The 25378-nt window shown below is 36.4% G+C and overlaps 1 protein-coding gene across 4 annotated transcripts in view; it reads left to right on the top strand.

Annotated features, from left to right (window-relative positions):
* The window catches only part of SPOCK3 (SPARC (osteonectin), cwcv and kazal like domains proteoglycan 3), a 292764-nt gene that overhangs the window by 104511 nt on the left and 162875 nt on the right, over positions 1-25378 (top strand). For 3 of the 4 annotated variants that reach the window (XM_028521177.2, XM_028521176.2, XM_036031981.1), the window contains exons 3-4: positions 5684-5692; positions 5792-5837. In XM_028521177.2, the coding sequence (XP_028376978.1) occupies positions 5684-5692; positions 5792-5837 (55 nt within the window). The remainder of the gene's footprint in view (positions 1-5683; positions 5693-5791; positions 5838-25378) is intronic. The other variant, XM_028521179.2, reaches the window with a different exon arrangement.

The raw sequence follows: 25378 nt of genomic DNA, 5'->3' as shown, positions 1-25378 counted from the left end.
TTATTGTAATGTCATTTGAATGTTATAGACAGACTAGTTAACTATATGTGTAACATACACATTATTCAAGTATATACTTCAGCATATATGCATGAATATATATTATGAGTGTGTGTATTCCAAATGGTTGACTACATACAAAGGTCCTGCATAAAATCCCAGATTTTCCTTTTTTTTTCCTTAAATTTTATTTTATTTTCAGAGAGAGGGGAGGGAGGAAGAAAGTGAGAGAAACTTCAATCAGTTGCCTCTCACACACCCCCAACTGGGAACCTGGCCAGCAACCCAGGCATGTACCCTGACTGGGAACCGAACTGGCAACCCTTTGGTTCACAGGCTGGCACTCAATCCACTGAGCCACACCAGCCTGGGCTAAAATCCCAGATTTTCTGCTATCTGACTTCAGATAGGGAGAGAAGTACTATGGAAATATTATCAACTAAACTATTTTGGTATAGATTGGTCATAAAATTTTCTACCACACTTAGAAGTGGACTGTTATATTTTTAGGATATCAGTACACTGTATCAGAAATACCCACCATTGATAATCATCACTGCAACACTTACTGTGTTCTTGCTATGTACCTCCTCCAAGTGTATAATCTTCTGTGTTTAATTTTATACTTGTGGAATACTTTTGCTTTGCTTAAAAATACTTTATAGTAGTTGTATAATATAAATTATAGAATGCTTATGGAATATGAGGGAGACTCCCCACCAAAAAAATCAGAATTAACTTCTTGAGCGTGGGCACCTTGTAGTCCAGGCTTCCCCTGCTACTTGAATGTTCTAGGAACCCATCTGTATCAGTGTACCAGCTGATGTTATTGTGAAAGGCTCTGTTCTACTTCCATGAATTTTTTTGAAGACTCTTTCAACACGTTTGTCCATTTCATGATGGGTTGGGGAAGTGCCCACATGGGAGGTGAGTGTTTAGCAGTTTTTGACCAAATAAACGAACCCCAGAGCCCCACCTTCCCTATTCACTTCATCTCGCCCTGAGGGATGTTTTTGTTTCTTTGCTTTCCTGATGGAAATAAATCTTCAAAGGGAAACGTTTTGCTGGTGTGGAAGAGTGAAAGAAAACCCATAGAAGCACTAAAAGTCATCAGATTTGACAAGTTCAAAAACTGTTTTGAGTAGCAGAAAAAAAGTCTTGATAGGTGTATGGCATGAAACAGAGTAATTTGAAGGTGACTGACCTTTAAACATGTAAGAATAAATAGACAATTTTTTAATAAATAAACTCCTGGGTTGTTTTGGCTCCCTTATGTTGGACAAAATGGTGTCCAGTACATGTCAATAGTACCTCCATTGATTATTATTTTGAAGTGTCATGCTTAGCTAACAACATCTTTTTAAATATATGTTTCTTATCACCTATACAGTTCTTTATAGCCACTTGAATAGTTTCAGTGGCTTAATAATGGCGAACGTAATGCCTGAACATCACTCTTCTTATGTTCATCTCTAGGCATTGTGGAGTGGTTGGGCATAAGATCCTTTCCCAGCTGATTACGTATCAAAATCTGTGAAGATGCTTAAGTCATCCCTGACCTAGTTTTCTAGCCCATATTATTCCTTCAGGCGAGTACAGATGTAGCAGTGAATAAGCTAATTCAGCAGCTGATCTTTGGTTATAAACTTGTCCACAGACCTATGTCATCTGGCCAAAACCTGGTGGTAACCAGTTTTTCTCACGAGACTCGTTTCTCTATTCTGGGCATGGTGTTTTACCCCCAGTGATCACCTTCCTAAGCTTATGTTCTGTATTTAAAGAAAATAGATACTTAGCCATTTTTGTATGAGTTATTTGTTATAGCAAAATAGTATAAACACTACAGAAGCACAGGCATACGAAGAGGTAACTACATGATGATACATCTCCACAAAAGGATATTCGCCATTAAATAGTTTGACAAAACATTAATACAGTTGTCAAGTGCTCTTGATAAAAAGTTTCACAAAAATGTTAGGAATAAAATAGAATGTAAAATGTTATCTCACTACAATGAACCATCTGTGTGAAAAATCTGTTATTGTTAGCAACCTATTGTTGTATGATATTTTGATTCATTTGTCTTTTTGTATTTCCCAGCAACTCCGATCAGTAGTGCTAAGAAAGGTGATTTTCCCCCCTCGGAAGACATTTGGCAATATCTGGTGACATTTCTACTTGTCACACCTTGAAGGAAGTCCCTACTGGTCTCTTGTTGCTAAGGGGCAGGGAGACTGCTAAACAGCCTGCCGTGACAGGACGGCCACACTCTCCCAACACGACAAAGAACTATTTGCCCTAAATATTAATAATGCCAAGGTTGAAAAACCATGCTCTGCATTATATATGCATTTTATTTAAGATTAGGAAAAACAAAGCATTAAAGCCACAAGGAAAATGTTAAATAATAGGATACCGAATTTTGTTACATAGATAACCTTTAAAAACAGAACATGTATTTTCTGAATGCTAGAAATTGGTGGAGGTGTAATGTTAAATTGTTGTTGCTTCTGGAATTCACTGGTGTGAGCTTTGGAACAAGAGTGACAAGAATTCAACTTTGCCTGTTGGGACACTCCGGCATAGTTTCAGTCATTGGAAGCTGCCTTTCTCCAGTTGAGGGCATTGTTTGCAGTTATTTCTTAAATCCCCAGTTAGCTTATTTTGGATCTAAATTAAAGCCTGAAACAAACCAATATTCACACAAAGCTTTTGAGACCAAAATAAAAAATAACTGCGCCTGAATGAACACTTACATGAAATACTTTTATTTCACATCCTGGCAGAACTCCTAAAATTTAATGAGGTGAAACCATTTTCAGGAAAAAAAAGTCCAGTAATATAAAAACACAAAGAAAATAATCTAAAAATAGCTGATTGGCTAACTACCAGTATTTTGCTTTTTAATAGTAAATGCCAGTATTTTGCTTTTTTGTATCAGATCCCCATATTGGCCAAACTTTAAGATTGCCTTTGACATAGCCAAAGACCCTGACTCAAGTTTTATATTATGATTATAGATCTTATAACTATGGTCCAAACAGAACCCAGCAGGATCATGTTATTCTGAAGGGAGTTATATGTGTTGAGGTTAAATTTTGCCATAACATCACACACACAGACACACACACACGCACACACTCACTCATATTCAATTTCTTCTAATCTGCAAAGATGTTGCATATTTCAAACACTATGTGTTGTGTCAAACATGTTGATTTCATGTTATCAGTGTTGTCGATGTCAGTTTCACACCTATTCCCCTTTCTAGATCCCTGCCTTATTGACACAGGTGGCGTCATTATTGCAATAAAAATGTACCCTCGTCGTCTTCGATGATGACGCTGGTGGCTGTACCACTGCAAAATAGTCTTAGGTGACTGCAGAAACACTTGGCTTGTTGCATTAACTGCTGCAGTCTGCAACAAACAGGACAGGCTATATGTAGGCTTTAAAATACTGCCTGCATCCAACAGTTGGACATCACTTTCACAAATGTTATGAAAACTCTATGGCTTCTTCTAAAAAACTAAAGGAACTTATCAACAGCGATGAGAACTTGTCCAATGGTGATGAAGCCCAAAGATATTAACAGACATGAGCCTGGCCCTTGTGAGTAGCTGGTATGCTTAAGCATCCCCTTTATGCCAGATGTTGTGCTGGTATTTTATACTTTTTATAACTAACCCCTGTGGCAACCTTACCAGGTAGGTAATATTTTCCAACTTTATTCACATGGTTCTGAGGTTTAGATCATCACCTTTTCTAAAGTCACGCACTAGTAAGTGGTAAAGCCAGCCTTGAAATATGTTTTCCTGTTTCCAAATCTATCACTCATGTGCTCATGGTCCAGCCTTTAGTCGTCCTTCAGGAGAAGCTCCAGTCCTCGTTCCTGCGTGGAATGATCTCCAAACAGTGAAATACACCGTAATCAGAAAAAAGAAAAGATAGGAAATGAGTGTGTTATGATCCTCAGCTGTAAGTTTAGAAACTTTGAGGGGAGTAATCTAATTTGAAAGCTTAGTTTTGTAAGAATTCTATGATGCTAAAATTATTTTAAAAAGAGATTTTGAAAAGAGACTAAACAATCAATATTTAATTAGCCAATGGTGTTATTCTTCTGTAATTTAATCCTAGATGATTTTGCAGAACAGCGCCCATCAAAGTGGTCCACCATAACATGCCCCTCTCTTTTTTTTTTATTTTAATCATTGTTCAAGTACAGTTTTCTCCCCCTTACTCCCATTCCAGCTCACCCACCCAACCCTCCCCTCTTTCCCCCCATTACCCCCCCACCCCTAGTTTTTGTCCATGTGTCCTCCAAATTTGTTCCTGTAAACCCTACCCATTCCCCCCTGAAATTCCCTCTTCTCTCCCCTCTGGTCACTGTCAGACTATCCCCTATTTCAGTGTCTTTGGTTATATTTTGCTAGTTTTTTTGTTTTGTTGTTTAGATTCCTGTTAAAGGTGATATCATGTGGTATTTGTCTTTCACTGCCTGGCTTGTTTCGCTTAGCGTAACATGCCCCTCTCTTAATACAACTCTGTTGCAACATATATAAGACAGACAGGTGTCTTCTGTGGCTTGTGTTTCTTTTTCTTTCCTTCTGTTTCATTTGAAGTCAGTGTGGTGGGAATGCAGAAGATGGTACTGAATGATTAATCACAATAAAGAACAATTTTTGTAGTAATTGAAAATTCTTGAGTAAATACATTAGACGAATATATTTATTTCTGTAATTAAAATATATGCCACATTTTCCTCTCTGTACATTGACAGGTACTAACAAAATTTAGGAAGGGATAATCTCTCCTTGGCCTTTTTGCATTTCCTGTGTTCTGCAGCTTTGCAATGAATTAACTTTGTGGGTCCAAGAGTATTGAGCTAGGACATCTTTCATCAATGAGCTTCACTCTGTGCTACTTTTACTTACTACAGTGAAAATAGCTTATTAATTTAAACTGTGACATCTGTTCTATTTTATATAAAAGGTAATATGTATGAGGTACATGTATGAAAATTTTAGGGTATAAAAACAGTCAATAAAATGGTCCATTTGACTTTATTCTTTTTAAATTTTTTTCACTATACTTTGCCCCACTTTTATGTTTTCTGGTCATATTTACAAACTACATACTAAATCCATAGTAATGTTTCTTTTCCATATCAACGATTTAAACTTTAGGCAAGATTGAATTAGGTATGCATTTTTTTAAGCTTCAAATTGCATTTTGATGAGCTCCTTAGATAATCAATTAATAAGTGACTGATTTGCATAAAGTATATTTATACTGTATGGGCTAGTTGAAAATCACTTGGTATTTTCTCTACTATATTAATGGTTCTATTTACTCTTATACTAGTGGAAAATGAAGTTGTATAATTGGAAATTGGCAAGATACTTTTATAGCTTATTAGCTCAGGGTAATTATCTGCATGTTATATTGCACATTGAATTGCAGTTTAAAGTATTGCATTATAATATTTAGGTAAAGTGGCAACATAAAATAGTTAAATTGTTAGAGTAACCATTGACTCGTGCTGAAAATGAACACATTTATTAAAAAAAAACATTTCTATAACATGCAAACAATGTGTTCTCTTTTGATAACTGTTGTTTTTCTCTTGTTCCTTTTTTTATTTTTTATTTATTTTTTTATAATTTGCTGCTTGCCATTGCAGGAAGTAGAGGTTTGTATTCAGCTTCTGTATTTCATATTTTAGATTTTATATGAATCTTTACATTTTAATTAATCATATGCACTCAATCCACATTATTTTCCCCCTTAGGATGATTATTTCCGCACTTGGAGTCCGGGAAAGGCCTTCGATCAGGGTAAGGATCTAATTATTTTAAAATAATATCACTGTTTTGGACATGATACTAATTGTCTTATTTAAAATACTAAATAGGACAGTTCAGATGAATGGAAAAATTTTATGCAATAATTGCTTTCATTTCAGAATAATGTACTTAGAAATACAGTTAATTAGGTAACATGGTTATGTCAAGATGTCTCATTAGATACATAACTTAGGTTACTGATTTAGGTTTCTGAATGATACCATTCCTGTTTTTCTTAGTTGAAACAAGTCACTTCACCCAGTTTTGGAATATATTGCAGCGTATCCACTTGGAAATAATATGTGTAAAATTTCAAAACATATGGAACACCAAGGCTTTGGTATCTCTTTTTTAGTTAATAAGAACTTTTATTTAAAATAGACCTGACTGGTGATTAGACTCAGCTAGGGTCTTAATAAGATCAAAATGAAAAGTCTTGCATGTAATTAGGGTTCCCCCCCACCCCACCCTGCAACCTGTGTATACAGTTTGTAGTTCTGGTTTGAGAAACCATGAGAAATGAAGCACTTCCATTTGCGCGACGAGAATGAAAACATCAAACTCAATGCAAAGGTAATTATATAAATGATTAAACAGACCTGTTTACTGAATTGCAACAGTGTGGTAATTGGTGTGGGGAGGAGGGTGAGTGGAGAGGGAAGAAAGTGTAGGGGAATAAACAGTAATAAAAAAAAACAACACTTAAGAAAATAATAGAACCAGGAACCCTTCTTTTCAAAGTTTGAAACAAAAGAAATTTCTTCTTTCCATAGCCTATAGTAACCTTAAAAAAGATTTCTACGTGAAGTAGCATCACTTAAGAATAGTAATCATTGCCCTGGCCAGTGTGGCTCAGTGGATTGAACACCAGCCTGTGAACCAAAGTGTCGCCAGTTCAACTCCTAGTCAGGGCATATGCCTGTGTTGAGGGCCAGGCCCTCCTCACCCAGTGGAGGGCACTATCGAGAGGCAACCACACATTGATGTTTCTCCCCCTCTTTTTCTCCTTTCCTTACCTGCTGTCTAAATATAAATAAATAAATTAAATCTTTAAAAAAGTAGTAATCATATTAAAGAAGAAGTCATAATATGTTATTAAAGGAAGCTTAGGGTATTTTGATATGTTTCCAAATTTTTGATTTAAGCTTTGAATGAACACTACAACAGCCAACCTCTCCGAGAGGGAACTACCCCAGGTGCACCTGGACAGGGAGTGTTGTTAACATTGATCTTAACCTGCACTCTGAAACAGTCGTTCATATCCAGGCCCCTCTTTAAAATTAGTTTATTTCTCCTGTACTTCTTGTGATTTTGCTATTACTTTCCAATGTGCTTGTGGTATTTGCACTTTAAAATTCCAAAATGAAATAAATTCTAAAAAATAATTTTGATTGGCTACTAATAAGTCAAGTGAAATGCACTAAAAGACATACAATGAAAAAATAATGACATGTATTGAGGTATATTTGCAAGCTTTCTTGGGAAATGCACTTTATGATGGAATCATAAACCTTGAAAAATTGGAGTTATGTATGAAATGGATGTTAACACTTAAATTTGACATACTTAGTGCATCCAATTACAATAAAGATGCTTTGTTTTTTTATTTCCATGTGTGTCACAATGTATTGAATTGTGATTTATCTCTCACTAAAAAAGAAAAATAAAAAAGATAGCTACAGGGATGCTTTTAAACCTTAACATACTTTAAAACTGATTTACTTTAATTTCAAAGAGCCTTTCAACCTAGTAACTTGTCAAAAAACATCATCTTCATGAGGCAAAGAGAAAGCTCATTAGATGATAATAGCTGGTATTTGTAAAGAGTATACAGTATTGAGTCAGTATTCTAAGTATTGAATGTATTCATTTAATCTTGAAAAGAACCCTGCCAGGCTGATGTGGAAGGTGAGGCACTGAAGGAGGTAAAGCTCCTGCCAGAGGTCAAACTCCTCCAACGTGGCTGTCCAGATTTGGGTCCCGGCAGTCTGATTCCGGAACCCCATTTCCTTACTAGTTATGTGGTCTGTTCCTCACTTGATAGCTCTATAATAAAATAATGGCATGCTAACAGAATTTTTAAGTGTATGCTTTAAAAATAACTATTTACCTGAACAAACATTAGAAATAGAGCTTGAAGCTTTGTTTCTATGTTTTAGATAATATTTTGTAGGCTATCAGACCCTGAGTTTTGAGTGATGGAACATGTGTGGTTGGTAAACATATATAGGAAAGTATTATATAGTAAAAAAAAATTAGCCTGAGATACCAGTATTTATATTTTGTTTGTTTTCTGCTTTGAGTAAAATAAACCAACCCATTGGTAGACCATACCCAGAGTAAGGAAAATTATCATTTTCCCATCTAGTTCTGAATAGGATAGAGTGCATCATATGGATAGAATAGGCCTGACATAAGTTAACTTGTAATATGCTTGTTCTTCCTGATAATAGAATCTTCTGTCAAGTATTATTTTTCAAAATCTGATTGAGCTGTTGAATGTAGAATAACTTAGAAAACTTTTTAATGAATGTTTATAATTTTTAAATATTACCTTTTTTATTGGTTTATGAACTGCCATAGCATGTCAATATAAGTTTATTTTTCACACTTTCTTTTTGGGGAGCTTGCATATTTCATGAAAGGAGTGACAAAAAATTGCCTTAGCATTACATTTTTTATACCTCTGTTTAGGCCATTTTAAACCATATTCATTATCTCATTTACTTCCATTTCTATAGATTGCTTTTCAAAATATGCAGAATTCAAAATAGCACTAATGATAATGTCAATATAATATACATGGCATTGTTTCTCAGGCCCCAAATCTGCTGTACATATATGCTTAAATGTGGACACACATACAAACATACATTTTACATATAAACACACACATTTGCACCTATAAAATATCTTCTAGGTATGATTGTTCATACATAGCTTATCTACCTTTTGGTTTAACTGTAGCACACTTTCCATCTTATGTACATTTCTTTTCATTAATAAGACATTGCCACTCTGTTTACCAAAAAAGGTAAGACTTTTGGTAAAATATAATGGTTTCAAATGAATTTAAGTAAAACTATTTTGGTGACGGTAAATCTACTGTAATATAAAAGAAAGCACATCGATGCCACAAATAAATTGCTTTGGTTATCTCCACTGGAAATGCCTACACCATTACTTCTCTTCATTAGCATGGCTAATCACGAGTTGACACAATAGAAATCGACTGAAGAATAGTTTTAATGAGGACATGCATCTTCTTGAATACAGCATAAAAACTCTTCGCTTATGATGACAAAAGAAGGAAGAGATGCATGGATGAAGCTGAAGTGGTAGCATGATAAGTATTTTAATGAATGGTTTGGATAGATATGCTGTAGCTTTAAAAAGATTTACTTCTTTTTGCTTCACTGCCTTAACCCTACCTTGTTTTTGGATGACGTGTCAATTCCGGTGTATAAGTGATAAGTCACTGAAATTTTTAGTAGTAATTCCTGACAGTTGTTTAGAGACTGTACTTAAGCTGCAGTGCTATATCTACAAAGATCACCTTTTATTCAAAAGGTTTTTTTTTTTTTTGGGTGGGGGCAGTTTCTGCAGGATTTGGTATCTAGGTGCCCTGAAGTAAAAGACTTGGAAACAAAATGTGCTTTCTGTATTTCCCTAACTTTGCTCTTTAAACCAGCTTGGAGTTTCTCCACTCATCTTCAATGGCAGTGAATTATAATCAGTGGATTAATAATAAAGAGGTGAAATTTAAATAGATCCAGAGATTTCAGGACAGACCAGTTTCATGTTATTGATGTGTTTCACCTGCTTGTGCAGATCTCTGGTGCGGGAAGCGCAGCTGTGACTGAGATCAGCCCCCTTCTGTCATTTCACAGCTGTTTCTCCATGTGTTCACTTCCTAGGTGCGGAGCTCTCTGTGAAGGGCAGCCTGACTCCAACTGGCTCATTAGGTTGCATTTAATTTAACAAAAGTTCCTAAAGAAGTGGTATATGCTGGGGACCATTGTTTAATTCAAGGTGCTCAAAATTAGGCCAGGAAAGATAGATATGTTAATGGCTAACCTTGCGCCTAGATGAGTTAGTCTTGTGAGAATTGGAGGGAGTGAGAAAAAAAGACTTGGCTCTTCGAAAGGGTAGTCATATGCTTAGCCATATATGTATCTGTTGTTTCTATATTTTCAGGATTGATTCTTAGGGCTTTATATGATTTTCCTAATTTTTCACATCCATTTGCAAAATTTGCCACATATACCCACAGTCACATCTTGACACGCACCTTTGCAATCATCTCTGGCTACAAAGGAGAGGATATTGAAATTTCTTCTGGACAGAGCTGCCAGGGGTGTAAACTTTCGCATCTTTGGGCCACACTGGAAGAAGAGTTGTCTTGGGCCACACTTTAAATACACAAACACTAATGAAAACTGGTAAACAAAAAGAAGTTTTTAAGTAAATTTACGATTTTGTGTTGGGCCACATTCATAACCATCCAGGGCCACATCCCATGGGCCTCAGGTTGGATGCCCCTGTATTATGCTTGCAATTATTTCTGAAATTGAAAAAGACTAGCATTTGAGAAAATGCACCCCAACCTGCCTTTTCCTTCTTAAAAAATGCATTACAATACTTCTTAAGGCACCAAATGAGTGGATTTCACAATGTATATATTGCCTCTCTCCCTGATGCCTCGAATTTTCACTTGTTTACATGAGGAGTTTTTTTTCCCCCATGTGTTTAGATGGTATTTTTGACCATAGCCTGAAACAATAGGTAGGTCTGATCCAGGCTTCACAATAGAGGCATGGTGGTGCCACAGTGCTGCTTTGTTGAAGATGCTGGGGCCTTTTGGCATTTTTCTAGTGGAAATACTGGCGTTCCCAGAATTGAAATTCAGTGGTGACAACATGCAGAGATGACTGTATGACTACAATATTTTCTAAAAAGGGAAGTTCTGAACCATTATTTGATCTGAATTATTATTTGATCAATTCAAAAGAATTGATTTAGGATTTTTGCACAGTTTTGAAATAATGGCATATTAGGGCACTCAGAGCTGATAGCCATGACAATTTCTAGCATACATTTTATTTTACATCATCTATTTGGGAGCCTTGGCTTATAGAAACCCTCTGGAAAACCTGCAAAGACATTGAATTCAACCTGGAACCAAAAAGTGCGCGTTCCTTTACTCTGTGTCAGATTTAGTCCATAAGAACTACATAGCACTTCTGTGTGGGAAATGTATTTCATCTTATCTAATTCTGATTTATTTATACAAAGAGTATTTAATTTGTTTTACACCATAACTTATAAAATATAGAAATCAAAAATATGATCATTTTGTTCTATGTCAAATGCTGCTTTTTTTCTCCATAGATAATAAAGGTTGTACAAAGGTTTGTCTTTTTAATTTAGAAGATAAAATTGAGATAAATAATATTTCATTTGGTTTATATCACAGTGACCTACATAGGTGTGCAAGAAGGCAAATTATATCTATTTCTTTTTAATGATCTTATATGTTACTAAATTGTGAATCTAATTTATAGAGCAAGTAGGTAAATCAGATATACTCAAGGTGTTGAGATATTTAAAAAACAATATTCTTGTCTCAAACCTTGATAGTCTAGCATAGTAATAAATACTGTGAAGGTTGAAAGATCACTAGATTCATATGGGAAGTTGTATTTTTGGCAGGAATCCTCCACTGGCCTAAGGAGTGATTTTTAGTCCCGTCTGAACTTGTGAAGACTAAGCACTCATTTAAAAATACAGTTGCCTAGGCTTGGTCCCTAAACATTTTGTTATAATTTAAGTGGATCAGATTCTGAGCACATTGAGTGTGTGTGTATTTAATTAAAAATTGTAAATATATATAATATGTAAAATGTTTTGCTATTTTAACTATTTTAAATATATTTACATTGCTGTGCAAACATCACCAACATCTTCTCTAGAACTCTTACCTCTTCTCAAACTGAAACTCTGTACTGATTAAACAATAACTCTTTATTCCCCTCTCCTCCCTGCCCTTGGCAACCACCATGCATTCTACTTTCTGTCTCTATGAATTGGGCTGGCCTACATTTCTCATTTTATGATTTAAGTGGAATCATAAAATATTTGTGGCTAGCTTCTTTTACTTCCCATCATGTGCTCGAGGTTCATCTGTGTTGTAAAATGTGTTAGAATTTCCTTCTTTTTGTAGGCTAAATAATAGTCTAGTGTATATAGCCAAGGTCTGTCCAGAAAAAGTCCAGCTATTGTTAACGAGAATGGTTTGCGCAGTATTGATGAAACCTGGCAGTCAAGGAAAGTGGACTGGAATATGCGTGCATGAACAATGACGACCTCACTGTTTTAGTCAGTGGGAGTGGTCGACACCCTTGAGTGAGGATCTGTACTGTGTGGCTGTGGCATTCAAAATGAGTGAGCAGAGCAAGGAATCTGCATCAAATGTTGCATTAAGCTTGGACATTTCTCCATGGAAACTATTCAGAAGATTCAGAAGGCTTTCTGAAACAATGCAATGAGTGCAGCACAAATAAAAGGGTGGCACAAATATTTCAAAGATGGTCGAGGATCTGTTGAAAGTGATTCATGTTCTGAAAGGCCTGAGACAAGCAAGCAGAATACCTGAGAATGTTGAATGTGCATGGGCTTCAATCAACAAAGGCTTTTGGCTTTCCCCAAAACTAAAATCATCTTTGGAGGAGAAGAAATTTCAGACTGTCAATAAGGTTCAGGAAAATACAACAGGGCAGCGAATGGCAAATGAGAGAATTATGTGAGGTCCCAAGGTTCCTACTTTGAAGGGGACTGAGGTGTCATTGTCATGTGCAGTGTGTCTTGTATCTTGTATCATCTTCAATAAATCTGCATGACTGGATGCTTTCTGGACAGACCTCACTGTGTACTGCATTTTGTTATCCATTCATCCACTCTAGTGAATAACTGGGTTGCTTCCACATTTTGTTTTTGTGAAAATGAAGCTATCAACATTGGTGTACAAATATCTGTTTGAATCTGTGCTTTCAATTATTTTTTTAGCATACCAGATGTTAGAATTGCTGGATCACCTAACACTTCTTAATTATTTGAAGAACAACCATATTATTCTCCTTAGTAGTTGCATCATTTTACATTCCTACCAGCAATGCAGGTTTCCAATTTCTCCACAGCCTCACCAGCATTTGTTATTTTGTGCTTTTTAAAAAATAATATTCATCCTGATGGGTGTACATTTGTTTGAGTTTTAAACTCTGCAGTTTATTATTTTATGCAGATACAGCTGAGAATCACAAGGCACAGGCAACAGCTTACCAAAATAATTCCTTTCAGTTACTCTGTTCTGGGGTACTGAGAAAATTTTTGTTAAAATGTCTACTCTTTTGAAGGCAAACAAAAGTGTCAGGGAATTTGTAAAAGCATATTCACCTTTTCAGATCTGGTGCCAGAAGGAGGTACAAAGGGGTTTGAGAATGGATTGTGGGAATCAAAAAAAAAAAACAAACCCAAGATAAAATCATTGTTTCCATAGAACAAGCACTATGTATGTGCCTGGTGTGTGTGTATACACACACACACACACACACAACCTTAAAAAGTTAGATACATTCTGTGATTTACAAAGGAAACTAGAGCTGAGCGAGGTTGATAAAGGTAACAAAGCTCATAAGGTTTGTAGCTAGGTTTGAAATCTTGCATTAGTGGATTTCAAAGTCCATTTTCTCTTTTATAATGCAATACTGCTTTATATTCAGCTCAGCTATATGCATATTTTTGGTCTGTTTCTCCCCTCAGACAAACGTCTTTTTCATGAAAAGACATGATGGGAATGACACAGGAATGTAAGTCACCAAAAGGCCAATCATTCGATACACATTGGCTTATATTTAGAATTGCTCCAGTACTGAAGAAGGAGGGTTTGGAACTTGTATTCTAATTTTTAGAGTATAGGAATATAGACTTTACACTCACATATAATTTTTACCTAATAAGTGCCAGGGTTGTTGGCATTGGGGTGTAATTCCATCCCTTGGGAATAATTTACAGCGTATCTGTAAGACAAGAAGTGGTTTCAAAGGTTTATGACAGCTTGTGTGTTCTTTCTTAGAAGTCACTTTTCTTATTTTATTTTTGACTGTTTATTCTATTACAGCTGTCCCAATGTTTTTCCCTTTTACCCTCCACCCAGTCCACCCCTCTGGACCACAGTTACCTCCTGCTTCCTCATCCATGTCCGTGAGTCATTCACACATGTTCTTTGACTAGTCCTTTCCTCCTTCCTTCCACCATTTCCCTGCTCACTCCTCCCCTCCTACAGCTGTCACTCTGTTGATGCTTCCATGTCTCTAGTTCTATTTTGTTTATTGGATTCCAGTTCTAAGTGAGGTTACATGGTATTTGTCTTTCACCTACTGGTGTATTTCACTTAGCATAATAGTCTCCAGTTCCATCTTTTTGCTGTAGTAAAAAGTAGGACTTCCTTCTTTTTGCTGTGTAGTATTCCACTGTGTAAACCTACCACAGGTTTTTAATCCATTCACTTACTGGTGGGCACTTGGGAAGTTTCCAATATTGAGCTATTGTGTGTAGTACTGCTATAAACATAAAGGTGCATAAGTTTTTTTGAATTGTTGTTTCAGGATTCTTAGTGTATATTCCCAGCAGTGGAATCACTGTCTCATAAGGCAATTCCATTTTCTGTTTTTTGAGGAAATTCCATATTGTTTTCCACACTGGCTGCACCAGTCTGCATTCCCACCAACAGGGTACTTTTCGTTGAAATCCCCTGTCTGGAACTCTCACCCCATCTCCTTGTATGCAATGTAGACAAGAAGTACAAGTGTCTTTACACCAATAGCAGTGAGGCTTAGAAGTAACTATGTGTAATCACTAATAAAATCAAGGAATTGTTTTAAAGACATTTATTTATTTACTTTTAGAGAGAGGGCAAGGGAGAAGGAAAGAGAGGGAAAGAAACATCAAGGTGTGATTGACTCTCACACACCGCCCCCCACCAGGCACCCAGGCCACCACGCATTTACCTGGAATGGGAATTGAACCGGCAACTCTTCATTTCACAGTCTGGTACTCAATCCACTGAGCCATACTAGCCAGGGTAAAAATTAAGGAACTTTTACCTCTTTAGTGTCTTTGATGTCCAGCCTTGAATTAGACTTTCTACTTGGAAATGCCATTCCATTCTCTCATAGGACTGCCTCTTAAACTTCAATTTCTTTCATTCTCTTTAATTTTTAGCCTATATACTTGATCAGGAGAGAGTACATTCATCCTTCTGCATGAAAGTTATTTGAGAAGCTTTTCATTATTTTTAAAATCGATGATCGCTTTTGATGAGAATCCTCTGCTGCTCATTCCAGAGGCTGGAATGTTACAGTCATAGTTTCTTTTAGCTCTAACATTTCACAGTGTTTGCATTTTGCTGGATCGCTAATTTGCTTTTTAGTCCCTGGTTTTATTTTATTTTCTTTCTTCTCAGCCTGTTTCTTGAGAGTTCTGCTCAGGACCTCCTCTTCTGTGCTTTAGTATTTCTCGAGGTAGCTGAAATAAATGATTGACCGGCAGGATAGATGGATGGACATTTACCTGATTGTACCATGTAGTCAGCAGTTTGAAACAGAGCTTTGGCGATACAGAAGCTACCTTGTGCAAGTAGTTTAACCATAGTGAAGTTGTTATTTGCAGGGTTGTGAAATTCAATGTTTGGAAGACCTATACACATAAAAATATGTAAAATATTCAGTATTTTTCCTTCTTTTTCTCTCATATTGCCTCTGGGGGAAAAAAAAACACAATTTTAAGTAAACTTTTACTGCTTTTATTTATAAAAACTTGTTTTTTGTTCTGGCATAATATAATTTTTCCATTTTATCCAATATTTTAATAGAGTGATCATGGAAATTACTGGCCTCCACAGTCTGGCACAATAATTATTTTGAGAGTTTATATAAAAATTATCTTCCTTGACAAATTTAGAGAAATTTATAATGTTCAAGACATTGGATACAACAAACTGTTACTTTATTATATTAAGCAGTATATATTACAACTTTATTATTAACACAATGGAGTAAATTAGACTTCTAGGTAGCACAGTATGGTGTGCTTAAAGAAAAAAACAACAGTCCTGGAGTTAAGCCAGGCTTTATTTTTTAGCTTTTCCAATTGTTAATCTGAAACTCATTTTCTATAATTTAAAAACAAACTTTTTTAAAAAAATAATATGAGGACTCTCTCTTCCTGTTATAATTAAATTTCTTTTTTTAACTTTAAATAATTTGATAGGAAATTTATCTTTTTCTGTGCGGTGATGATGTTAAAAAGATTAGTGTTTCACCTATAATTGCGGGAGGAACTGCATCCTGCAGAGCTCTCCCGGACGCCTCAAATGGGAAATGAATCGTCCTGGACACAATCCTGTTGTTCCTGCAGGAAAGGGGGTGGCTATTCCCTCTAGTGGGGAATGCCCTGAGCTCTTCTCCCAAATGGCTTTTACTGGGAATGATACGTGTAGGTGTTTACATGCATAGCTCATCAGTCAATGTCAAAAGGCTATATTCATACAAAACAGCTATTATTTATACATAACAATGGAAGGAACACAGAGATTTGTCATAGGTCAAGGTCTGTGAGACAGGCTGTTGCCGTGTTTTTTGAGATAAGGAGTTTACTCCTTATGCCTTGAACTTAAACATCCAGTTTATATAGACAGGGCTATAGACAGAGCAGGCTTTAAATGATAAAATAATATATTTCAGGCCTGATTTCCACAGGAACCCTTGGTGTTAGAGGAGGTCATGCCTGCCACCTGCGTTACCTGTTCTTTCAGGAAGACTTACCAGCCCCTTTCAGAGCCTGCTCTCTCCAGGCTACAGTCTCTGAAACAACACAGAGCGGTCCCCAACATATAATGCCTTGAAATTTATTTCTGTTACTTCTTAAATGAAATGGGAAGGGTTGGCCATATAGATATTCCTTTAAACAAATTTTAGTAACATTGTTTTCTAAATAGACTTTTTGTTTTTATTTTAAGTTAACAACAAAATTGATTTAAGTTACAGATAATTTCCATATGTCCCCTCCCCCCACATGCATAGTCTCTCTCATTATCAACACCCCCCCCACCAGAATGGTACATTCGTTATAGTTGATGAACCTGCAATGACACATCGTAATCACCCGAAGTCCACAGTTTACACTGTGGTACGTTCTTAGTGCTATACCTTCAACAGGTTCCGTTAAATGTATAACGAAATGTCTCCATCGTTATAGTTTTATAGACAGTGTATTTACTGCCCTAAAAATCCTCCATGCTCTGCCTCTTCTCCCCTTCCTTCCCTTCCTGTTACCCCTGGCAACCACTGATATTTTAATTGTGTCCACTATTGCCTTTTTCTGAGCATTACACAGTTGGACTCATATAGTATATAGCCTTTTCAGATTGGCTTTTTTCACTTAACAGTATGGGTTTAAGGCTCTTCCTTATCTTTTCATGACTTGATAGCACATTCCTTTTAGCTCTGAATAATATTCCATTATCTGGATGTACCATGCTTTATCCATTTCTACTGAAGAACATTTTGGTTGCTTCCAAGTTTTGGTGATTCTGTGTATGCTGCTATAAACATCCTTGTGCAGGTGTTTGTGTGGGCCTATGTTTTCAACTTGTTTCAGGTAAATACCCAGTAGTGTGATATTGCTGGATCATATGGAAAGAGTGTATTTAATTTTGCAAGGGAACACCCAACGGCCTTTCTTTTTCCCCCAGTCTATCAGAAAGTGGCTATACCATTTTGCGTTCCTACCTGTAATTAATGAGAATTCCTATTGTTCTACATCCTTACACCACGTATTTGCATAACTTATTTTTCCCTTAGATGTTTCAACCTGTAACCCTTATAAAACATCTGTAAATAAACTTGGTCAGTTAGTCTTTTTATTTTGTTCTAGAAATTCTGTGCACACGTTCAGAATCACTTGATTATTTTTGATGATATAATCCATTTTTTAATCTTCAGAATTTACAATTTTACTTTATGGAGGATGGTTTAAGTTTGGATAAGAGGAATGTGGACATACTGGTCAATCCAGTTTTCTTCAATAAGGCCACTCAGGAAACTTACGTGTGGAATATTTTCTGTACAAATGTGAGAGCCTATACACCAGTGCATGGACCTGCTACTTTTCACAGACCCTCCAACACAAATACTTCTGACCCAGACCTGTTCCTGGACAAAGTTAAAAAAAGTGTTACCTAACTCCTCAGTCTGTTTCATGTTTTGTTCTTTTAATTCAGTGTTCTATAAGCAGCAGTGACATTGTATTATCTATTATTTTGGGATATTGATTAATACATTTGACATATCTAAATAAAAGACTGAATGAAAGTCTAATGAACAGAAGAATGGACTTTGGAGTTTGATTTTTGTCTCAACCAATGCAAGCAGATGAACTTGTGTGTTTTATGTAGTGTTTAGTAAGGAAATTAAGTTTAAATACATTTAAATTATAACTTAAATTTATGCTTTACTGACAGTTTTTTGCTTGTTGAGCATTTTCCAAGAAGCATTTTCACATGAATTCTTTTATTTGACCATCACATACACAAAAATCAAAATTTGTAAGTGGAGTAAGGGTGTTGCTAATTCTAACATGTGGGAATAATTTGTATTTTAATTTCTAAGATGACACAAATATTGGTAAGCGCAATCGAGGTTAGAATTCAGATCTTCTAGATATTAGTCCTACTGTCTTCCAAGAGATTATGTAGGCTCCATTAATTTATCAGTGATTTTATAAAAAGGGTTGGATAGCAAAATAACCTATTTATTATGCTTATCTTGTTAGGGCATATTTTTCATGAGTTTTAAAAATTAATAATAACTGTTGTCAGTTATTGAACACCTATGACCAACCACGAACATTTAGTTGTTATTCTACTCAATTCTCACATTAACTTCTATCTTTATTGCTTTTACTTTGCTCCCATGTTTTTTTTGAAAATTATTGTTGTTTCCATTACAAAGAGAAGTAAAACTGATATTTAATATGAGGAAATAATTTTCCCCTGACCCTACAGCTATTTGTAATAAGAGTCTGAGTTCATATCTGTCTCACTTGATTCTAAATTCCGAGGCTTCTCCACACACACGCCTCCTCTGCATCACGACCTCAGCCAGCATTTGTGCCAGGGGTCTTGGCTGCATTCTTGGTCATTCAATGCAATTTCAAGTTAGATCTCATGAGGAAGCTGCCATTGACATTAGAGAAAGGACTGAATTTTTCTCATTCACGGTAACTTTGTACAGATCATTTAATCAGACTATATGGGTTTCTAACTTCCAATCTCTAAAATTAGGTGGCAAAGGATGATTTCCAAGTTTTAGCCTTTAAGTTTTCTTTTTCCAGTGTTCTGTAAGTCCTGGGAAATGGTGTGTTAAGGATTAAATCTTTGAATATGTATGTTGGTGTTATAGCACTTAATTCTGCCAATAATTTTCATTCATAATAGTTTCTAAAAGAGCAGTAATTTGTCACTGAAAGGATGAATTTAATTTTCAAGATAAATTTTCAGAAATAATATTTTAGAATAATATTTGGGAAATCCTTGCTACAAACTTTCTCAAATTTATTTTAAAATGCTTTATAATCATGCATACTGCTGGCTAAATATTACTTAATAAGTATTATGTCTGTAATAGTTTGCAGTTTTCATCTACATTCTAATTTAAAGCTAACAAAGTTTTTATATGATTAGAAGAATGGGACTTGCTATCCCTAAATTCATAGTCACTTAATAATTAAGGGACTTGCCCAAAGTTATATTAAATAATTATAATGCAAACCATTTATATTAAGTTGCACATCTAGACCTAGAACTCATGTCATTAATCACGTAGTCTTGTGCCTCCCTGCAATACTGTGCTCCAAAATTATTGCCTATAATTTTAATCATCATTGTAAAAATGAGCCAATTATTGCTGTGCTGCAGTGGGGTTGGTTGTATTTGCAGTTAGGGCCAGAACATTTAGAAATTAAAATAAATTTTAAAGCAAGATAGGAGACAACATGTTTAAAATTTCATAGTGACCTTTATTATAAGATAGGAGGCAGCATAATTTTAGAAAAATGTTGTGGGCTTGAAAATCAGTACTAGGTTTTAGTCTGAGTTGTACTAATGATTAGCTCTGCAAATGTGGAAAAGTTAATTAACCAAAAGCCAAAGGTAATGTTTGCAGATTAGCATTTAACTTTAGGCCCAAAGGATTCCAAGAGGTAGTTAATAAAGTGGTAGAAGAAGAGAATAGGTGAGAAAACCCATAAGCTGTCATTTAGGCTCAATTGTATCTTAATCGTTTATTCAACATGTGCTGTATACGAGGTCTGTCCAGAGGCTACCCAGCCATGTCATATGAAAGATAGAGGTATTTATTGAAGAAAATACAAGATACAAGAAACATTGTACACAGGACCGTGCACCTCAGTCCCCTTCAAAGCAGGTGCCCCTTTCAAAGGTGATTTTAGTTTTCGGGAAAGCCAGAAGTTCCAGGGTGCCAAATCTGGGCTGTAGTGGGGTTGAATTACCTGGGTGATTTGATGTTTTGACAAAATACTCTGTATGAGACATGATGCATGAGCAGAAACATTGTTGTGATGAAGCTGCCAATTACGAATTGCCCATAGCTGTGGCCTTCTATACCATCCAAACAGTTTCCATGGAGGAATGTTCAACCTTAATATAAAATATGATGCAGATTTGTTATTCTACTCACTCAGTCATTTTGAATTCTACAGCCACACAGTACATATGCGCACTCGAGGTCATCTAATGTACCCACTGATTAGTCTAGTGAAATTGTCACTGTTCACATATGTGCATCCCAGTCTACTCTCCTTGGCTGACAGGTTACATCGATATTGAGTAAACCAGTCTCGGTTATATGAACAATGGCTGGGCTTTTTCAGGATAGGCCTCATATATACTATTCACATACTTTAAAAATGTTTTCTCAAACATTTAAAATAAGTGTAACATCTTTCATTCTAAAATGTTAACACTCCCTATCAAAAAAGGAACTAATGAACATAATTTCCACTTAATAGATTCAAAACTAAATTTATATTATACTGTGTAACTTCTGAGCATATTTTTTAGTAATGGAGGCAGGAACTTCTGCATAAATTTTTATCCCTTGCTCATTTTAAATGGAAAACATTAGGAAGAAAGTAATACATTGATATATAAAATAATACATATTTTATATATTATATATTACATGTTATTTCTAAAAATAAATTTTGTGTTAATGAGCCCCTATTAGATCTTAAGTCTTTTATAAAGTAAGGGTCATGTTATGTGTTGAATTGTGTCCTCACAAAAGGTAGGTGAAGTCCTAACCCCCAGTGCTCTGTGTGTGACCCTATTTGAAGTAGGGTCTTTGTAAATATAATCAAGTTAAGATGAGGTCATACTGGCTGAGAATGAGCCTTAATCCAATATGGCTGGTGTCCTTCTAAGAAGACAGGGAAGGAAACAAACACTACCAATTGCCTTCAAGCCTCCAGAGCTGTGAGAGAATAAATTTCTGCTTTTATAAGCCACCTGGTTGTAGGACTTCATTATGGCAGCCCTAGGAAGACAGTGTTGTCAGTTGTATTAAAATAATGTTTAAATAATTCCTAAGATTACTACACATACTCCCTTTTGTAAGCATAGGTGGTGATATACAAACTGACTAATATCTTCCTTTGAACTAGGTATTAAAATAGTGTGTGTTAATTATAACCTTTAATGCATGAATTCTTTATTGTATAATGTTTTATTTAAAGAGTGTATATGTGTTGAATAAATGTTCCCGCTCAAGCAACATCTGTTTTTCTGGCTTCAGCATCCTGATGTTCTGTTGGAAAAATATGCCTCACTCTTACTTTTGGACCATAAGGTCCCCATAGGTTGACCTCACTCCCAAACCAGGGAGTGGATAAGTGACCCAGCACTGACCGGGCAGAGCCTTCCTGCTCCCTGCTCTGAGCAACTAGGTTAGGAGTGAGAGCATGACCCAGACCAGGCCATTTCAGTTCTGGGATGTGCAGCACAATTAGAGGACAGGGAAAGCAGATTTTTGCCGGTGTGCCTATATAATGTTAAGGAACCTGAGAGAGAACCAGAGCCACCTCGGTACAAAAGCCAAGTGTTGGAGTTCAGTATCATGAGAGGAAGCAAGGAGAACCTAATCCTGAATGTACACTTTGGGCCTCACATCCAGCCTCATCTCAAATGAGCTGCATTCCTAGTTTTCCCTAACCTTTTTTCCCATGTGATTAAGCCAGTTTTAATCAATTTCTCTTATATCCAATGGAAAGACCTCACTATATAGAAGTTGCATTGTAGGAAAGTGTAACATGTGTGGAGCTGGCTGAGCTGAGGGAGAGGCCGGGCCACGGAGGGCACTCAGTTCCTGTACCGAAAGTTGTCACCCCATTCTTCATCGCAGCAATGCTGTCCGTGACTGTTCTGAGTTCTGCTGTCTGCCTCTGGGGCTTTATCATTTGTGCCTGTTGCAAATGGTCTTTTTGGGGTCCTGCTAGATAATTGTCTTTTTCTGAAGTTTCCATATGTTAATAACACATAACTGCATTTTCTGTGAAGGTTTTCTTCTTATTTCGGCAGCCAGTATATTGTCATTGTGTCAGCAGGTGAAAAGCAAATACAAAAGTTTTCTTTTTTTTATTAAAAAAAAGGACCTGAGAAGTCGTTGACCTTATAAACTAAAAATTCACTTTATGAAATTGGATTTGGAGAGACATTCAGGAAAATATTTAGTTTAAGTAAGTTATGTCAAATTAAACAGTTGGTATGAACCAGGTTTTCTTCAAAGGTCAAAGCTACTTCCTCTTATTAGGTTAGTTGTTCTAGGTGACACATTAATCTACAGCAACTTATTCGTTTCCCTTCCTTTGGCCCCTGCAGTGGAGAATTAGAGTGTCTCTGGGCCCTTTTGCTGGAGAAGGTTGCGTGTGGAATCTGAACTCTGAACGCAGTGGACTAATCTGGGCAGCCACGTTGAAGATGCCTTGGGATATTGTAAAAAAAAAAAATCTTGAATGTTGGGGAGTGTTACTGTAAAATCTTTGATCTGGATAATTTAAATGAACCACAAGCAAATATCTTTACTTTCTCCCCTACTTTAAGGATGGCAATGGGTTGCCTCCGTGCAAAAGAGCTGTGCAGACACAGTCTCAAATTCCCAGCTCGACCATCTCTTCTCTAAGTAATGCATAATTTATAAACCTTGGTTTTCAGCCTGTGTTCCCACTCAATAATGGTCACGCTTTTTCAGGCAGTCAGAAGAAAATAAGGACCCAGATCTCAAAACCTTACCCAGAGAGAAACAACTATTCAACGTAATCTCTGAGACTAAAGTTACAGAACCCCTAAGCACTGTGGATCTTCAGCAGTGCTCTGGTTATTGTCATAACAGGAAAAGGGCCACCCATCCCTCTAATCTATCTAATTAAAAACAATGTTAAACCATAAAAATCTAGAAAATCATAAATTTTCATTAGACTATAGAGTAATAGAAACAGCATGTGACTTTATGTGTTTCCATACCCATAGCTGTATATTTTCAGTGCAGTGGATTATACTCGGCAGAGAAGGATAAAAAGCAAATAAAATGTAGATCTTTCTATTTAAGTAGATTTATGTATCAGAGAACAACCTGTTTTGAACCCACTTTACCACAAGTCTTGTATTTCAGAGACCTCTGAGTGAAAATCTAAGATCATTCCCAATCACTCTGTCAGCAAGAATATTTTAAAATGGTTTTTGTTTTGTTTTGTTTTGCTTTGTTTTTCTTAGCACCTGGCTTACAGCAGGACTGAAAGGTGTTTCTAGTTGAAGCTGTCACTCTGAATAAGGCTGCAGTATGGATTTAAATAAAGAAATGAGGTCAAGGAAGACAAATGACATACATTCAGAAGAAGAAACTCTGAAACTTTGGGTGGTTTCTGTTTAATTTAGAAAAGGGGAGAAAGGTGGGCAAAGGCAACTGGGAAGAAGGACAACGAGTCCTATGTATACCCAGGGAAATACATTTTAACATATCATGATGTGTACTAAACAGAACTCAGATAGTTGAGGCAATTTCTGAGTCTTATTAGGAATGTGATCTTCTATCACTGGAAAACTGTATCAGTGGGAAGACTGTGATTATTTTTTTTTTACAAGATAAATGGTCTTTCATAAAACTTTAAAATGTGAAGGTTAAAAACAGGATTATCTCATTGACAGTCGCATTCAGCAAAAACTCAATATAATCTTTAATGATATTATTTAAGCTTTGGAAAACAATTTAATTCCAGTCTAGCCTCTGCGGGATGGGGGAAGTGGTAGTTATTCACGTAGATGGCTTGGAACAGCGTTGCCTACATAGAATAACAGGGTTGCTGAAATCAGAAAAAAAAATAACATTTGCAGAACTCCTGATAGTAGCCACATTAGAGAGCGGATTTTAGCTGGCCACTGTAATAATGTTAAAACACAGGACACCTAAACTTTTGGGATGAAAATGAAGATCTGGCTAAACCAGAGCACGTCTAATTCTAAAGGTGGAAACCTAGGAAAAGTCAATGGTGAGGATTCTGCAGGGAAGAAAGATGGAGAAATAATTACCAGGATTAAAGAAATTACACACTAGATGTCAGGCTCAGAGGACAGCCTGATGTGACACGAGAGACACACAATCAGAGGTGGACTTGCCCGAGGAGTCGTCCATGATTAATCCACCTGAAAGTGTTTGACTGGAGTTCTTCAATTTCCTTTTGCCCCAGGAAAGGAAGTATATCCTATAGGGAGGGACCTCTGCCGAGCTAGCAGGTGAGGTTTCTATTTCATACCCTAGAAGATATATATGTTTTGCATCATCTCGTTCATTATTTCGTCTGCTTATCGTGACTAATTTTGGCCCTGCCTTCAAACACAGCTCTTCAGTCTAAATATCGATTACACTTAGGTTTTGTGGTAACCACACAAAAATAGTAAAAGTCATAAAGCATAAAACAAGAAAGCAAAAATATAATGATGCATCAGGTCTTCGAGGTATTCAGTTTGTAGAAGAAATTGTTACAGAACAAACAAGGGGGGGGCTGAGACGATATAAAGAAACCCCCAGGTCCCTTATGTCCGCCACCAGAGGAAAGACGTCTCTCAATGCCAGAGATTTGTGAAAAGGAAAGGAAACGTTTATTTAATGCTATATACAAACTTAAAGTAGGGACCTAATGTCTTCACCAAAAAATCCTAAAGTCCCTTAAAGCACCCACAAACAGACACAGTCCTTCCTTCCTTCCCCCTTGCCCAGTCCAGAGTACCGTATCTCCTAAAGTTGCGGGGGTCCCTACTCTGGTAAAGGCACGTGGTCCTCTCTCCCCGGACCACGGGAGTCCCCACTCGGCCAGAGCCGCATGGTTCTCCCTCAGGGCCGCAAGAG

The sequence above is a fragment of the Phyllostomus discolor genome, chromosome 8 (assembly GCF_004126475.2).
Source record: "Phyllostomus discolor isolate MPI-MPIP mPhyDis1 chromosome 8, mPhyDis1.pri.v3, whole genome shotgun sequence".
Taxonomy (NCBI): domain Eukaryota; kingdom Metazoa; phylum Chordata; class Mammalia; order Chiroptera; family Phyllostomidae; genus Phyllostomus; species Phyllostomus discolor.
The sequence above is the reverse complement of the archived record's forward strand: the minus strand, read 5'-3'. Positions and strand labels throughout refer to the sequence as shown.